General features: G+C 39.8%; 1 protein-coding gene across 3 annotated transcripts; it reads left to right on the forward strand.

Moving 5' to 3' along the window:
* Positions 1 to 6,661: 6,661 nt before the first annotated feature.
* lnpa (limb and neural patterns a) lies at positions 6,662 to 18,546 on the forward strand. 3 transcript variants are annotated; one of them, XR_014569993.1, is made up of 14 exons: positions 6,668 to 6,743; positions 7,362 to 7,456; positions 8,015 to 8,056; positions 11,441 to 11,628; positions 11,724 to 11,782; positions 11,875 to 11,915; positions 13,802 to 13,882; positions 14,293 to 14,344; positions 14,427 to 14,648; positions 15,823 to 15,928; positions 16,296 to 16,366; positions 16,675 to 16,830; positions 17,161 to 17,479; positions 17,596 to 18,546. XR_014569993.1 is itself a non-coding variant. In XM_083777271.1 (13 exons), exons 2-13 carry the CDS (start codon positions 7,430 to 7,432, stop codon positions 17,352 to 17,354), a joined length of 1,239 nt encoding a protein of 412 aa, XP_083633397.1. In that variant the 5' UTR covers positions 6,662 to 6,743; positions 7,365 to 7,429; the 3' UTR covers positions 17,355 to 18,546. The 3 variants fall into 3 exon arrangements, 2 of the variants coding, with proteins under 2 accessions (XP_083633397.1, XP_083633396.1); XM_083777271.1 differs by having other exon boundaries at positions 6,662 to 6,743; positions 7,365 to 7,456; positions 17,161 to 18,546; XM_083777270.1 differs by having other exon boundaries at positions 17,161 to 18,546.
* Positions 18,547 to 19,054: the final 508 nt, after the last annotated feature.

Below are 19,054 nucleotides of genomic sequence, written 5' to 3' on the forward strand. Positions count from 1 at the left end.
TCAGGGCGTCTTACTGGTGATAGTTACTATAGTCAATACTGTAGTCTGTACGGTGTTCTGTACTGTGTACTCTAGTACTGTACTCAGGAGTACTGTACTCTTGTACTGTACTCCTGTACTGTACTCAGTGCCGAATCAACCTCTCCGAGCACCCTCGAGCTACACCAAATCAAAAGGCCCCATGCACGCGTGTTTCACGTGCGCGTAAAACAATCAAGAACGTCACTTTTTGCATTTGTGCATCTAGTGAATGAACACGCGTGCGTTCAGTGCACCGCCAGCACTATCGCCACTGCTCTCCGACTGGGTCTGCCTCCAACCAAGTGGTTAAGAAACTGTTGGACGGACAAAAACACTAGCTGGGGTTCCTGTGTTGCATAACATTGAAATCGGTGACTATGAATACGTTGTCGACGGAAGCAACAGCTGTACCAATTTGAAATAGTCTCGCACAGGTCCCTGCAAGCTGAGGGCCCTGGAGCTGAAGCTCCACTAAGTTCCATTGTTTTAATCCGGGCCTGGTGGTAGGCAAAAATTGCTACATTAATTATTTGTGGGACCTTAAAATCTAAACCATGTAAAATCACTTGGTCCATGCCTATGTTTTTACATTGGACCAGAGATACCTGCATACAATGAATTGAATTCAGAAGTAATAGGATCTTTGAGCACACACAGTAGTCAAAATCAGTGAAAATACTAGAAAGCAATCCCCCAAACTCATAAAGAAATTATGCTTTGTGTTTAGATTGGTTATATAACCAATATGAGAACACGATATTCAAGGTATATTTTAAAATAGAAGAACCTTCCATGAAAATAAATGTGCGTACAGTACAAAGTTTTGAGAATGCAATGCCGTTAAAGGTGTCATTTATTAATTAAAACTGGTAACAGTATATTTAGATTATTTCTTCCAAAGTCTAGCTGTCTATAACAGGCAGGCCTGGACTGGCCACTTGACGTACAGGGCAAATTCCCGGTGGGCCGCCCAAAGAGTGGGCCAACCAATGAATGACCCATGCAGTCCAGCCCTGCTAACAGGAAAGGTACCACCTACAAAGATTTATAGTTTTAAGCCTTGTCAACTAGTTGCTGTCAGGAGGAAACCACCTACTCCATTTTTGAGGTTTTAGTATTTGCATAAATTGCTATTGAACTTTATTGTCTGTGTGTTGTTGCGAAAATATTGGACCCTCAAACTGTCTGCTAAAGCAACTAACTCCACCACCTCTCCCCCTCTCATGGAAGTAATTGACAATATATAAAGTCACAACACCAACTTTGATGAGGCAGTATTGCTCTGTTTTCGAAATATAAGGTTTTCTTAATTTCTGTATGTATATTTTTCATTTCCTGAAAATGAACATTTTGCAGTAAAGTGGTTTCTTCCCGACAGCAAAGATATGCTTGAATTGGGACATTTGTGAGAAGTAGACAGAGGAGATGATAGATGAAATGAGGTCAGGAAAAAACGTGTGTAGTGTCAACAGTTAGTCACGTGTGGCATCTGCTAGCATGTGACTTCCCAAAAGGCATGCAGGCGTTCTGCATTGATTAGTGCTTCCATATCAGAATTTGTAGAATAGTATCCATATCACAGAAGAGAGTTATACTGTAGCACTAGCACTGTAATTAGTCAAAGCCCACTGCCACGAAACTGTTTACTGTATATATTTTTCCATTTGATTTAATTTCTAAGCGTTTATATATTATGGAGTATATTTGTCTGTCATTAAATGTTTTTATGAATTGAGTACAAAGGACCCCATGGAAACAAGCCATATAGGCTTTATTGGGTTTAACATCCTCTTAGATACAGTAGCTAGTAGGCCACATTAACTAGAGTATAGAGACAGAAGCTTGCTGTTTAATGAGAAAGTATTGTCAATAATATTGTACATTTTGTCAAGGACAATGCACAGTAGGAGAAGTATAGCAAATACCCAAATGCCAGGGTCCAATGTACCACAGTACAAAGATAAAACATGTACACAGTAACAGACTTGGGTATCCTGACTCATGTGTGAAGGTGTTCAGAGTGTTTAGCATGGAGGTCAGTGAACAAATTGGATAGCAAAAGGTTACTGTCTACATTCTAATATATATATATATATATATATATATATATATATATATATATATATATACACACACACACACACACACACACACACACACACACACACACACACACACACACACACACACACACACAAAAGTGAAACTTTATATATTCTCAATTAATTGTGCATAAAGTGAAGTACAATTTTATATTAATCTAATATTAGAATATTTTACGAGACCACTAAAACATATTTTTATACTTGGTTTGGGCTGCTTTTGAACAAATTATTTCATCAATGGGGCGGGCATGGACCTTTGTCCCTGTTGAGATGTTATGGAAGCCCAGGTTTGCTTTGATAACAGCCGTAAATGCATTTGTATTGTTGAGCCTTATGTCTCACACCTTCCTCTTGACAATACAACCTAGATTCTCTGACTGTGGGGTTCAGTTCAGGTCAGGTCAGTTCGCTGGTCAGTTAAGCACAGTAATACCATGGTCAGTACATCAGTTACTAGTAGTTTTGGCACTGTGGGCAGGTGCCAAATCGAGCTGGAAAGGAAAATTAGCATCTCCATGAAGCTTGTCAACATACTGAAGCACAATGTACTCTAAAAACTTGGCTGTGTTGAAACAAACAATTGTTATGTTTTCACTGTCAGTGGATCAACACCAGCAGATAACATGGCCTAAATCCTCACTGTGTTTTATCAAGTCCAGAGTCTCAACACAACCATCTATTATGATATTTTACAGTATTTTACAGTGTGCTTCTGTACATTGACAAGCTTGATGTTGATGCTGATCTTCCTTTTCCAGCAGCACTTGGCACCTGCCCACAGAGCCAAAACTATAGTAACTGGTGTACTGACCATGGTATTACCGTGCTTAACTGACCAGCCAACTAGCCTGACCTGAACCCCACAGAGAATCTAGGTTGTATTGTTAAGAGGAAGGTGTGACGCTGCAGCCAGTTTGATACTGATAAACTGGAAGAGCTCGGCTACACCAGAGATCTGGTCCCAACTTATGACTGAAACTGCATCTTTCGATTGCCAGGAGGAACAATGTCAAAGGAAAGTTCCAAGAAATATGGGACTACCTTTATTAAAGGATGGTTGCATTAACAATTTGTAATTGTAATACATTACAGATGATACGGTGGCTCTTCTACATAGACTTCTATTGGCGAATAGGGTCTATAGGCTCGTGCGAGTGACCGGGCTGTTTTCTGCCCCCTCAATGTCCATTAAATTATACACGCACATTCCCATTAGTCCGGACTAAATGCCACTTAAAAGTTTTCAAATCAGCCTCATGGTGGCGCTATTACAGGCCAATTCCTGTTTTTTCTATAGTCATGTGATCAACAGATTTGTTTGATTTGTTTGACATCTAAAGTTTGCACGACTGCCCCGTTTAAAACAAACTGGCTCAAATCATGAAAGCGTGCGATTTGTGACATTTCGCATGCACATTCTCACTACGCAGAGGAATTTTTACCAACTTTGTATTTTTCCTCCTATGGTGTAACTGTCCTATCTGTGTTATTGACTCCCACCAAAATTCTGTGACTGCGTTTGAATGTTGTTGTTGGTAGGTAAAAAGGTTATTGATGGACATCGCACACACGCGCACACACACACACACACACACACACACACACACACACACACACACACACACACACACACACACACACACACACACACACACACACACCTGGGTCTGAGCCCTACAGTGTGTGATTTGGTACTGTTCATCCTGTGCAGGGAAAACACGTGTCTACTTCTCTCACCCTGAATACAGGAGCCCCCCAGGGCTGCGTACTGAGTGCCCTGCTGTACTCACTCTATCGACACCTATATGACTGCGTGGCTATAGGAACAGCCAAAATATCATCGTCAACTTAGCTGACAACACAATGGTGGTGGGCCCTATCTCAAATGACCTATCTCAAATGACATTCCCTCTACCTGGAGGTAGAGGGAATGACAAAATGGTATGAGGAAAACTCTCTTCCTGAATGTAGGCAAGACCAAGGACATGATTGTGGACTTTAGTACAGCACAGTGCGAGTAGTACAGTACAGTACAGTACTCTATGAGTAGTACAGTACAGCACAGTACAGTACAGTATGAGTAGTACAGTACTGTACAGTACAAATACTACAGTACAGTACGTATATTTGCACCGCTCAGTTCACACAGGTGTAATGTTTACTTGTATGCTTGATCACTTGATATTATGCTTTTTGATCAGTACAGCACAGTACAGTACAGTACAGTATGAGTAGTACAGTACTGTACAGTACAAATACTACAGTACAGTACGTATAGTTGCACCGCTCAGTTCACACAAGTGTGATTTTTACTTGATATTATGCTTTTTGATCCTAAATTTACAACACGGATGGCAGCCAGTTGTCAATGTGGTGGACCCTGTTGCAAACAAGTGTAATGCTTTACCAGTGTGTCGTCCACAGTAACAGTTTTTGTATTGAGTTGTGCTTTCATTTGACATGTACCCATTCGGCATACTGTTAATTGTATCCTTCAATCAATCAATCAATCAATCAATCAATCAATCAATCAATCAATGTCAACTGCCTGCAAGACCAAAGGCCTAACCTGAGAATAGCTGCCTTGGCTGGTACGTCCAGGCATTCACCATTCACCAGCTAGGGTGTCTGTGGACCCCAATAAGCTAACAAAACCTTTTTCGGGGGGAATCTTTATCTTGCAGTGGATTTATGGATAATCAGACATAGGCTATTCACATTAGGCATCCACATTCATATCCCAAACTTCTTTCATTTGAAACATTATGTCGGTTTGTAAAGATGATTTCAAACTGACAATGGTAACAACTGAGGAGGTACTTAAAAGACTGAGTGCCCTTCAACCCCACAAGGCCACTGGCCATGACAATATTCCTTCCAAATTTCTCAGAGACTCGACCATCTCTATAGCTCCAATCATCACCCACATAATAAACCTCTCCATCAAACAGGGTCAGGTCCCCCAAGATTTCAAACTGGCCAAAGTAACCCCCCTGCAAAAGAAAGGGAGCAAATTAGACCCTGGCAACTACCGCCCTATTTCTATTCTTAGCTCCATCTCAAAAGTGATGGAAAAAATAGTCTATGAACAGGTTGAAGTATCTTGCCACAAAAAAATAAAATAAATCCAATCTGGCTTCAGAACATCCCACTCCACTGACACATGCCTCCTCTATTTGAGCGACCACATCAAACACAAGGTGGATGCTGGAAAATACTGGGGCATGGTCATGCTGGACCTCCAAAATACTAACAAAATAATAACAAGCTAAAAGCAATTGGTTTTGATAGCACATCAGTGAGCTGGATGCAATCCTACCTGGGGGGGAGAGAACAGATGGTGGAGGTGAAGGGAACACCCATTGGTTAGAGTGGGTGACAATATTATCACACGAAAAGATGAAATTACCTACCTAGGTTCCATCCTGGAGGCAAATCTTTCCGGTGATAAAATGGCCACCAACATAATCAAAAAAGTCAACCAAAGAACAAGATTCCTATACAGGATCTCCTCACTGGTCAACAAAAACACCTTGAAGACCCAACAGGAGCCCTTGTACAAGGTTTCTTCGACTATGCATGCACCTCAGCACCTCAAATGCCCTTAAAACAAGGCTCCAGACTTCCCAAAACAAACTGGTCAGGCTACTACTTGGCCTCACTCCCCGAACCCACCTCACCCCTGCCCACTTTGACAGGCTGGAATGGCTTAGGGTTGATGACAGAGTACAGCATCTTGCAATGGGTCTGGTGACTCTGGTCCACAGGATTCGATACACCACCAAGATACCCATGTACCTGTCTAAATACTTCCTTAATGTCAACGAAGTCCACACCCACAACACCAGAGGGAGTTCAACAAACCATGTGCAAGTGCAACCCAGATTCAATTAAGGGGCTAAATTAATTTTGCTCCTATACCAAAATGTGGAACGCCCTACCAACAGTCATTAAGACATGCAAATCCTTTGACTCCTTCAAAACCACTCTCAAAGGGCACCTGCAATTCAAAACTGGACCCTGTACAATCTGAATTCCCCACCCACCCCTTTTCCCCCTCACTGTATATGTTTTTTACCTCCTTTATGATGATTTCCTGTTTTTGGCTATATAGTAGTGTATATTTGTACGTCTCTAAATGTTATTATGAATTGAACATGGTGGACCCTATTGTAAACAAGTGTAATGCGTTATGGTGTCGTCCACAGTTAACAGTCTTGTATTGAGTTGTGCTTGAAATGTACTGTAATTCTCCAAAACTGTTAATAAATTATTCAATCAATCAATCAATCAATCAAGTAAGCTTGCATTTAAAGTCTATTCATAAATCAACAATCAATAAAGTGTCTGATCCAGGGTAATGAGACTCACAGTGTAGACCACTTCATAACACACGTACACAGAGGATTTTCATGTCCCGAGGATACACTCAAACCACAAAGTATAACTTGGCACAACATGTTCCCCTTTCATGGCTGCATGCTGCTCCCGCCTCCCTTACATTGACATACACTCCCCCTAGCCAGCAACAACACGTCGTCATTCACTTCAAGTCAAGTCAAGAGCAGCAGAGGAGTTGCACAGTTTTGCACTCAACATCACTGAATACATGCAAAGGTAAATACCCCCCCCGATAATCGAAGTGAATATTGATGTAATTTCTGTTATGTGCGAGCTTTCATGGCACATGCCAGAGCAGACGGGCGTGCTGGACGTGCTCAAGCGCTATTAGCTGCAATAGTTTGCTAATAGATAATGTTAGTAATAGCTCTGAAGCTAGCTGTGTAGCCTTCGGCCATGCTACGTTTATAGATAGGTATGTGTGTCAACTGGAAGCTATACATAGTTCACGTTACACAAACCTTTCTCTGTGAAGTGTACCGCTGCCTTTACATCGAGCCGAAGTGCATATTTCTTGAAGAAGCTCGGTAGCTCTGACGTTAACCCTGTTCGAATTGTTTTGCTAGTCATTTTAGAATGTGTTCAGACTCTGTTTATATACAGTATATAATATAACATTTGATTTAAACACTTGCCTAAATTCGTAAGAGCAGGTACATCGATACTCACAGAAACGGAAGTAAACAAATATTTGTAGCTTTCTGTAATGCCTATTATTGTTGTTATTATTAAACGGAATTAGCTCAACTTGTGTGGTTGCTTATCTACTGTGCAGTGTGCAACAGTTACTTCTGCTATTTCCTGCAAATGCCAATGACCGTCATGTCTTGCCAGCAGGTGGAGAGCCTCTTTGTGTGGCTTTAAGCTAAAGGTGAAAGAGATCAAATACCCTTTATTTTAAGATGGGGGCGGTTGTCTCAAGGTGGAAGGTTTGTACACACATTTTACTGGTATTATTTGTTTTTCTAATCCAGATGTGCTGCTGCATTAGTAACCTATGTTCAAATTGTCAAATACAGTATAAGTGCTGCCACAGTCATGTGGCATAAGAGCACAGCTTTTTGAATATATATGCATTTAAATTATTTAAACTTGTATCATGCTTTTGGAAGATGAATAATGTGCTGTTAACATACTGAAATAGAGATGAACAATATTGTACAGAATAATCTCTGAATGTATATGCCACACTTTGGATAAACTCCTGTTTCAGACTGGCATGTAGAAAGTAAACTAAGTAGATAGGACAAATACTGGCAAGCTGACAGAGACACACGTGTTGCACATAACAACAAGCAGAGCTCTCACATTGCACTAGTCTGTGCTATTTCACACCGAAGTATTGTGCAAACAAGTCATGTACTGATACAGAGGAACATAGGCAATGTGTGTAAACGGCATACACTTATTTGTTATAGCCCAGAACAAACGCCGTTGTCTAATTTCACATTTTGATAATTTTACTTTAATGTTTTTTTATCTTACAGACCAAACCATCCACTGTGGAGGTTTTGGAAGGCATTGACAAGGTAGGACAGGTTCAACAAAAGCCTTCAGATTGTCATGTCGCATTTTTGTTTCTCTGACCGGTCTGCACAAATAGTACTGGTTGTGTAGTGTTGTCCATGATATGCAACTATATTACTCTAATGTGTCCTTGTTTTCACTCGCATTGTTTCCCCAATGACTATTGAGAAAAGACGATGTTTCTTTTCTAAATAATTCATCCCACGATTTTGCAACGCATGTCTTCACCCAGTGTCAATTATCTAATGTAATCCTGGACACTACACTTCCTCTGCCAACCTGGGGAGGGCAGTGGACTGACCTCATGCTTCCTTCTATGTATGAGGAGTCCAAGCTGCTTCTTTTCACCTGACAGGGGGGAGTTTCCCCGGCTGGACGTAGTGCGCGGAAGGAACACGTTATTCCGACCAGTTCCTTTCCCCTCCATCAGGCGTCCTGACTGGCATGGATTACTGCATGTTTTTTATGAACATGCAGTACCTTAGGGCAGGGGTTCTCAACCTGGGGGACCCCTCGGGGGGGGTTGCCAAATTATTTTGGGGAGTCCCCAGATTATTAAAAATATTAATTTAATGTATTTATTTTGCAGCTTAATGGAATGGAAATGGAAATGTAGAGTTTACATAGTACATGCATAAACTTTCCTTAATGATTATATCTGGTTCCAGTATTTATGATTATTTATGATGTATTTTCTCTATTAGGTTATTGTAGTGGTTAATTTGTATTGAGGGTGGGGAGGGGAGTGGGCCGGGGGTCGCGAGTCATGGCCAAAGCATTTCCGGGGGTCCCCAGCTAAAAACTTTGAGAACCCCTGCCCTAGGGGACACGGGGAGAACTAGCTCCGATACGTTCCCTCAGTCCCTACGCTTATTCTGTAGCTCCGAGATGAGGTCACGAGGCGAAGCCCTCCCATTGCGTTTTCTTATTGTATCCAAAAAGTGAAGGTCCGATAATGAGCTGAGCTAAATTTAATTTAGGAAAAAAATCCAAGTTGCTGCAAGAAATGAGCGTTTAAATCGGTTGTTTAGTCAGCCGCTTCCATGTTTTTCAAGGAAGTTGTGCGTGTGCATGTCGACTGAACTGAAGTCAGTTGGAAAATCTAATTCCACATTAGACCAGGGGAGGCGCCGGGGAGGTGCTAAAGCTTTTCAACTTCCTTGAAAAAGCAGCTGACTAAACAAGCAATTGAATGCTCGTTTCATGCCGCAACTTGGATTTTCTTGGCCGTTCCTAAATAGAGATGCTCCGATCGATCGGCGACCGATCATGATTGGCCGATCATGCCTTGATCGGATTCTCAAAATAAATCAAAATTGCCGATCAAAATGCCCGATTTAAAACGGAGGCGAAAAAGTGACTCTCAGAAAAGTAGGCGGGAGATAGCCAGCGCTGGGGAGAGAGAGAGAGACAGAGGTGGAAGAAAAGAAAGGAGATCAAAGTCCCCCCCTTGCAATGCACTCCCTTCCCAGAACCCTTGTACTGCAGTGGAGTAACTGCCTTCCATTTACATTTCACAAAGGTTTTGCTCGTGTCGTACGTATGTTTGAGAACCACTGCTCTAAAATAATATTAGACAAAGTTTGAGGCACAAACACATTGCTCTCTCTCTTGTCCTTTTGCATAAATTAAATAGGCCTATTCATGATTCTGCTTATAGAGAAGTAGCCAATGTTAGTTTGTTTTATGGAAACAGTTGTTTGTGTTGAATGTGCTAATTGCACAGAATTATTCAAAAGAGAGAAAATGGGCAAGCCATAAAATAATGCACATTGCACTCGTCTTTTCATACGTCATGTGGAAATAAGGTAAATAAAAAAAGTAACATTAATGTTGTCTTTTTAGCAACCGGCCCCTGGCCCCTGGCCCCTTGCCATTTTCATAATGTGGCCCACATGTTCAGCTATTTGAGTATCCCTGGTTTACTGTGTCAGAAAAGGACACCAAACTCGCAGTTTGCAAGGTATGAATTCACAACGCTGTGATCGGTATCGGCAATATCGGTATCGGCAGGTACTGCTTCCAGTGATCGGTGATCGGCCCCAAAAAACATGATCGGAGCATCTCTATTCCTAAATTAAATTTAGTTTAGCTCATAATCGGACCTTCACTTTTTGGGTACAATCTGCAGAAAAGGGTAACAGAAAAGGTGACAATATTTTTGCCCTGAAGTATTGTAAGGAACATATCCCTAGTAGCTGATTTATCTCTGAGATTCCCTGTCAGAATAATGGCCTTAGACTGGCATAGGGAGGGGTAGATACCTAACTATATTTGATATTCATTTTAACCATTTTTATGCCACCTTTAGTTTATAGATCACATTTTATGTAGACATGGACTCTATAGTGTATACTCATAGCTTCACTGCACAGATATTCTACTGTTAGACAGATGTTAGGTTCTTACCTTGCTTATGATTCTTGATGACTATTGTATATTGTGTAATACCATGTATAATACTTGCTTACTGTAAATCGCTCTGGATTGAGAGCGGCTGCTAAATGCCAAAATTGTAGTTGGCAAGGACGGGTGTTTTAAATGAATCTTTACATGGTTAAAATGGAGTTTGGTTACAATGGGATTGTATAGGAAAGGGGCATGTCTGTTGAAATTAATATCTAAATACTGAATCAAGCAACTTAAAAACTGTCTGGGGTGTTCACAAAAGCCCAAGTAGATGTTAAAATGACCTCAAACATGTTTGAAAGTGAAATATCCCTTTTAAGTTGAATTGGTTTACCACAGTCCAGTATTACTGGTGGAAATCATTTTGGTACAGTCTGAATACTTTAGTTCCCCCATCACACTGATGTTCTTTGTTTATACATATGAGAGTGAAGTTGGTTTATTGTACATATTCTAAAATGAAACTGGTGTTAAGGGATTAGGCCTAATTGAGGTTTGTTTGCTTTTTATTTTCTTGGGTAAACTATGCAAACTGACAGTGTGATGCAGCTGAGTTGAAGATCTGTTTAAAACAAACCCTGGAGTGACAGCCACACATGCTACTGTATAATGACTTTGTCCACAGAGACTTGGTTCTGGTCTATTTGCAGACTATTTTTGGGATGGAGATAATTAGCCCGGAGTAGTGTGACTGTGTCCTGTAAAGGAAAATGGAATCCATAGTAAACACTGGTGCATGCGTGCTATGGCTGAACTTAATGGTCAGTACTGACCAAAGTCAAGCATGTCGTCTTGACTAATCATGAATAGTATTTCCAGACAGCCTGCAAACAGAGCAGCTAAGTAGTACACTCCATTAAATACAGACATACCCAACCCCTTCATTGGGTATCGTAAGAGTACATTTTAGTCTGCATGTTTTCCCAAAGTTTGGTTCATTACTTCATTTTTCTGTTTTAATGTGTTTGTTTTGGCAGGATATACAAATTCTGGAGGAATATGGGGACAAATATCAAAAGCAGTTGAAGAAATGGGTTGGGGGACTGCTTCTTTACTCGGTTCTTCTCTACCTAATCGCATGTGTAGTTGTGTATGTGTGGTACCTGCCTGAACAATCGATGGGGCGGCTTATAATCGCTCTTCCCTTTGTAATATTTCCATTATTGTAAGTATACAAGATAATTGATCAACTATTCATATATAGTATGTTGTGGAAAAGCATTTTAAACTAAAAAAAATAAACTACTTGTGCTCTTTCAGAGTGTGGCTTCTTCGAAAGATGCTTATTGCACTTTTTTCACGGAGAACCGAGAAAAACAGTAAGTGTTTTATTTGCTGTTGATGCATACATTACTGTAATTTGTTTGATTTGAAAGTGGTCAAAAATCAAATGCAAACCTTTCTGTTTCAGATGAAAATTTAGAGGAACTGAAAGCACAAAAGCGGAAAATAGTAAGTTCATGCTGAGGGAGCATTTCTACTACAGGTCAACCTGGGAATTATGAATATAGCATTTATACAGTAGCTGATCTACAAGCTCATAACGTGAGGCGTTGTGAACTTTTCACAATATTTAGCTGGAACAGAGTCAACCTAAATGTAATGCTTCAACTGACGAGCACTTTCTAAGGGGCCGATTCATACTCCTATTTTACCGCTGTTTCGGCGCTGTAGTGCCGAAATGATTTCGTCTCGTCAGAAATCTTCAGTAGCACCGAAGAGCCGACTTTAGGACGGTACCCGCCCCCCCGAACCTCAAATGACGTCACATTGTAGGCTCTACAGCGCAGAACCGACTTTTATTCGGCTCTAAAATAAGAGTATGAATCGGCCCCAAGTGCTTGTCAGGGTTGGGGGGTGGCAGTTCAAATATGATTATTTTGGGGGGTTGCGGCCTAAAAAGGTTGAGAACCACTGTAATTGAAGACATAGTTCATGATTTTTGGTGACCTAAAATGTTTCTCTCATTGATGCCATGAGCCCTGTGGTTTGGAATGGTACATCGCTAGTGTTGCTAAAAAACAAACAAAGCTATGTTCAAATACTAGTGATTGACAAAGTTGTTCCTAGAATGCCATAATAAATATTCCTCAAAAGCAGTATGAAGGGACTATGGATTGACTATGAATTGTCCTGTGGAAAACAACATGACCATGAAGTCAATAAGATAAACTTCATATTTATGTCAATAGACCTGATTGTAATTGCCGTAACTAGTTAAATTGGTGGTTGTAATCTTATTTCTATAATCTTTGTGTAAATTGATGCATAATGGTCTTTATCTACATTAAGTGAAGTTTTTCACTTCTCACTTTAAGTATTGTACTTGGCCTGTATGTTAACTGTTGTATTGATCTTTGAAATCATTCTGTATGCAGATAATAATTTGCTACTCTTAATAAATAATCTAATGACAATATAGACAGCTGTTGATCGGTACAGTGACTTAGCTCAGTAAACATTCTGCTTTAATTAATAGCATTTAGTGCCAGAAAGAAATAAATCTGGAAAAATTGCTTGTCATCCAATGTCAAGTCTAATAGCTTTCAATAATTATGGCTGATGGATTTTCACACTCTCCATTATCGAAGTAGTGATTGCAATTATTCTTCATATTATATGTAAACAACTACAAATATTTGCTTCTTAATTGAGGTGAAGATCCACGCACAAGATATCGCAGTCACCTTAACCTTTAATGCCATGATGGATGTTTTTGGCATATTTCAAGGGAAATTCCAACACTGAAATATTTCATCGTACCCAATGCTGTGTACAAATCACAGCGTTGGGACAGTTGAATTTCTATCAACTAGCTAGAAGCCTACTAAACAAAATATTGAAATTAACTGATTTCCATATTTGATTGTCTTTTGTTCAGACAGCTTTTTATTTTTATTTTTTATCTCGCTTTGAGTCATTTGTAAAGCACGAAACTGGAGCATTGCAAATGTCTGGACTGATGAGAGCTACCTGTGAGTTACAGGTCACAGCTCATTTGTACAAATAGACAGAGAACCAGAGTGGCATTTCCCTTTTTTTTTTAAGTTTAAAAAAGACCCCAGATAATCAGCCAAATCAGATGCATGTTTTTGTGTTGCTGATCAGTTATACCGCCATTCATTATTCTAGCATTGATGTATAGTCCTCAATGTATCGATTGAGCAGTAAATAATGTCAATGGACTTACTGAAAGTAAGGCCTACACTGTTGGCACTAAGTAAATAATAGGTGGATAATAGTGGATTGGTTAATTCTGGTTATTGAAATTATCCTATGGTAATCAGAGTTCTCTACTCACTGAACCAGCTGAATAATTTATTTTTGTTGTTTTACAGCTTGAAGAAGTTATGGAGACTGAAACCTATAAAAATGCAAAAATGATTCTGGAAAGATTTGATCCTGATTCCAAGAAAAATGTGAGTTACATAATGTACTATAAATGGTAAATGGTGCATTTATATAGCGCCTTTATCCAAGGTCGCTTTACAGAGATTGTGCATTACATTCACCCATTCACACACACATTCATACACCGATGGCAGTGGAAACCATGCAAGGCACCAACTAGGGGTTCAGTGTCTTGCTCAAGGACACTTCGACAGTAACTGGGGGAGCCCGGGTTTGAACTGGCAACCTTGCGGTTACCATCCAGGCACTCTACCCCTGAACCACTGCAGCTATATGAATCTACTATATAAGTAGATTAATTTATTTACTATAATAATTGGGTTTGTGTAATAGCCACTCATATAATTTATTTTGATTTATTACTTGAATAAATACAAAAATTATAATAATAAGTCTTCTGTTTCTTATTCAAATTCAGGCATTTGACTCCACTCCAGTGGGCCCCCAAATGACTCCAAAACCAGGACAAGGTAACAATCCTATCCAAGACAACAAAATGATGTAAATGCCCTGTTTTGGCTCTGCAGCCTACAGTGTTTCCTCCTTTTTTAGAACTCCGTCAGCGTAATATCGTTCCAAGGACCCCCGCAGCAGTGGTGAATCCTGCAAGCAGTGCTTCAGCCCGCCCCCCTCTCCCTTCAGGGGCCACCTACTCTGGACGACCCCCCCACTCCGCTCCAGGCGGACCCCCAGAGAGGGGCCTGTCGGCTGTAGCTGCTCAGCAGAGCTTGATGAGGAGGCCCATGACCCCTGGCACACCTGTTCACGGAGTCGGTGAGTTACCTGCACGCAGGGGGACCACTTCATAATGTGGTCGATTAAGGTGCGATTTACTCATCTCTGCCTCGTGTGTCCCCAGTTGTTCAAGGCTCTGTGGTATGGGTGGTTGTCAGCATTGGTGGGATATGTTATGGTTGTAATGGCCAATTGTTTACATTTTTGGTTGAAGCAATTTTGATTAAAACGGTTAAACCTTTTTGTAAAAATGGTGCATCATTCATCTACAAATTTAGGATGTACATTTAGGTCACTTTTTGTGTAGCCTAAAATGTGATAATTAATGTGTTACCTGCAATCATTCTATAAGACGAATAATTTGTTTATGCTTGTGATCTTGGGTTGATTTTAAATCCCTGCTTCCACTTTTGCTAGATTTGAAAAGTCAGTCAGCCAAATAGTCAGTCAGCCAAATAGAAGTTATGTACTCTAAAGAATGATTGTTGTATGGTATCTGTGGCGCTTGGACAAATTAAATATTCAATATAAATTAATTCTGGACTATGAATACTCCATACGAGATGCAAATAAGTTCTAACAGTAAAGGAAAATGTGTTCCTAGAGGAAGCAGCATGCTGTAATTGCCATGTGGAATGCTGACTGTGAGGTATGCACGAAAGCAAGATTATGTTAACTGTGATTAATTAGCCAGCCCTGTGTTTGTTCTCTGGGCAATGGTGGTAGAATCTCACTAAATGTCTTTAATGCCATGTAAAATTACCGTTGGCATCGAGCACAGCTCACAAATGGTTTATATGACTTGATGATATCAGTTGCTTATGGTGAAAATTGAAAGTGAAAAGCAATTTGATACAAAGAGTCACCACAGAGTTTCCATATGTTGGTAAATTAATAACCAGCAGGATACTGAGACTCTGCCAAGTCTCACAGAAATGACCAGTCATCTTCCTATGATTGCTCTTGATGTTAGATTATATTAATTACACCTCACCAACACAGCAGGGAATCTGCACGTGCTTTGCAAGTGATATCCAGTTTCAAGTCATTATGAAAAGGGGGGCAGGTTTTCTTACATTTATCATGGCTTATGCAGCTAACTTTGCCTAACCATTTTGCCCGGATTTTCATCGAGCCTTGCCCAGTTTGTACTGATTTGTATTCAAGACAGTGGACTGTGCAACTAATAGGCATGGCTGTTGTACTTTAACAGGGATGCACCCCCCTGGCCCTCCCCTTGCCAGACCTGTGCTCCCTAGGGAGAGAGGTGCTATGGACAGGGTCATGGAGTACCTTGTTGGAGATGGCCCTCAGAACAGGTACTGTAAAGCAACTCCTTAAATTACGCAACTGAATTTGACCAGTTTGTTACTAATAATAATTGTCCATTCCTTGATTTATGCCTTTCTATGTTTGCAAAAAATACAGAGCAGTAATATACGTACGCCCTACAAATGTATAAGATCCATATCTCAATAGACATAAGTTTTGATTTGACACATTCCATCCATGGAAATGAGAGGTTAATATGCTGATGAATGAGTCAGGATTATTAGTGGATTACTATTAATAGTGAGCACTGCTTGGACTGTGAGAAATGTCATCCTATATATCAACAGAATGATGTCTCAGTAATGTCGTTCCATGTATGCATACTCAACTAGATTGTTTTTCTTCCCCTCTTAGATATGCACTCATATGCCAGCAGTGCCTGTCCCATAACGGCATGGCATTAAAAGAGGAATTTGAATACGTTGGTAAGATTTAGAGAAACGCAACCCTCTTTGTCAGTCTCCATCAAACACTGTGCCTTCATTTACCCTCTAGCTTTTGGCAGCATAGTATATCATATGGCTCTTAAATGCCTTTGCCACTTCCGACCTCTGTAAGCAAAAACACAAGATTGAATATGCAAACTAGTGCTGCATATCGATCCGATGTGTTAATACAGTGGTGGCTTTTTATTTTTAGAATATTATTGGTTTCATATTCATATTATTGTGTGCATATATACATATGAGAATGATTCAGATTCAGATAAGCACCATGTTTTGTCTTATTTCAGCCTTCCGATGTGCATATTGTTTTTTCCTGAACCCTGCAAGAAAGACAAGGCCTCAAGCCCCCAAATTCGCTGAGATCTCTGGTGATGGGAAAATGTCATCTGAAGCACCTTTACCATCTGGTGTTGATGTAGAAGATGATAACCAGCCAGTTATAGGTAAGTCACTCAGTATCCTACTTTGGACCCACTAGAAGTGCACATAATGACTGGCCAAAGTGGCCATCATGCAATGTACTGGCCATACAGTACTTAACCACTACTTAGTTGACCCCATACTTGGACCAGTTTATCTCTCTATGAAATATCTTGCCGAAAATAAACAATCTACAGGCTCATAATTAATTCGCAACAAAACGATTTGTCTGTACTTTGAGTCCGGTTTACACACTACAGGGATGTTTCCCCATTAGCAATTCTAAGGTTAAAGTTAGGTCAGCAGTTATATGTTAAATGCATGTAAAACATAGAATGAATCTGATTTCTCAGGAATGAGCAAACTGGCTGAGTCTGACACTCACACTGAAGAAGACTCCCAAGAGCCAGAGAGCACAACTGAAGAAGGCAGCCCTGCATCCAATGAGGAAGGGACCCCAATGTCACCGGATCCCCCTATGTGCTCGTCTGATGACGAGCACAATGTGTCTGACGAGCACAATGTGTCTGCCATGGAAGTAGAATAGAAAGTAATTTCAACATATTTTATCACAATTAATGCTGGAGTTAAATTTTTGTTTTTGCTAAGTTGTGGTACTGGTTAATCTATGCTAACGCCATTAGCTAGAATGGCACAATAACAAGCCAATAGGTAACCATATTCCTCTTTTACAGCAAGTATTTCCGTTTCAGAATATGCTCTATATAGTTGTAGCAATAGTAATGATGAATTAAATACAAATGTATGGCACAATAACAAGCAAATAGATAACCATATTCAACTTTTACAGCAAGTATTTCCTTTTCAGAATATGCTCTCTCTATATATATGTTGTAGCAATAGTAATGATGAATTTAATTGTAGCAATAGTAATGATGAATTAATTTCACATCTATGGGGACTACAGAAGAAAATGTTAACAGCCAAAATGTTTTGTTGTCCCGTTTGTTTACATGCCAAGCATTAGCAGAAATGAAGGAGACATGTGTCGACTTCATGTTGAAACATTTCTTGTCTTACTGTTTTGTTGATATAGGAAAACCCTTATTCCAAGATGTCAGTTTTTCTGATTTCTTGACTGAATGTATAGTATTATTATATCCATGTCATATGTACTGTAGGTGTGTACAAAAAATAGGCTGTCTAATGGGAAATTTATATTTTTTATTTATATGGGAATTATATGTATAGATATTTTCTATAATGACGTGCCTTTCATGACAGTATTGAATAAGAGGGTGTACTCGCGAGCACAATGGGGCTAATAACATGTTTACACAGTCATGGTACCAATACAGGAATGCAGACTTGTATTTATTGCTAAAGGGGGGAAAGCGAGGAACTTAGTTTGCACCTGCCCTGAGTGCCTTTTGTAACTTAAGGCAATGATCACATGCAACATTTTGAGCCAATGTGTATGGGAATTGTGATTACATTGGATAATTATTTATTTTCTGTTATAACTTGGTGGAGGAATTTATGTCAACACGATGCTGATATAATGTTGCCTCCCAGCTGTAAATGTTTCTATTTATGGTTTTAGCCTCGACTCCACTTTTGCCTCCACTACTTCAGAATATTGCCTGTGTACCATTGCCTTTATATTTTCATATACTGTATTTTAATAAATTATATAAGTCGATCAACTTTAGTTTTTTTTTCAAGTTGTGAGAATGCCAATGTTATTTCAATGAAATTAAATACAACTTTTGAAACTGCTCTCTTTTGGGTCACAGATTTGTCCAGACTGATTTCATCCAGACTTGTTAGTGATAAGCCCTTTTAAAAAAAAGGATTTTAAGTTAACATGGGATTCCTGATTATCGATAAATATTTCAAATTTATATCCATTGTGTATACATAGTAATCAATTTAGCATACCATATCACAAAAATCAATGAAGCTAGAGAGTCAATATATTTCTGAAATTACCTGTATGTGTGTTATAGGCTGTTATTGCAAACTGCAACCCTGCCCCCACTACCCTGTACATCACCGTGGGACATTTAAAAAGAGCATGTTAAAACAGTCCATTTTCATTAGCAGGGCAATTTTAGCTTGTGATCATTTTATTTTAGCTCATTGATCATTTCAGACAGCATAAGATAATGGTGTTGACACACAGCTCGACCAGTCTTGATTGCTTGACCCTCTTCATTTGCAACGAGAAAGTCATTGCAGCTACAAAGTTGCTCTTTGCCTCCGCACGACCCTTTCCCCTGAAGA

The sequence above is a fragment of the Protomyctophum parallelum genome (assembly GCF_964188405.1).
Source record: "Protomyctophum parallelum genome assembly, chromosome: 11".
NCBI classification, from domain to species: Eukaryota; Metazoa; Chordata; class Actinopteri; order Myctophiformes; family Myctophidae; genus Protomyctophum; species Protomyctophum parallelum.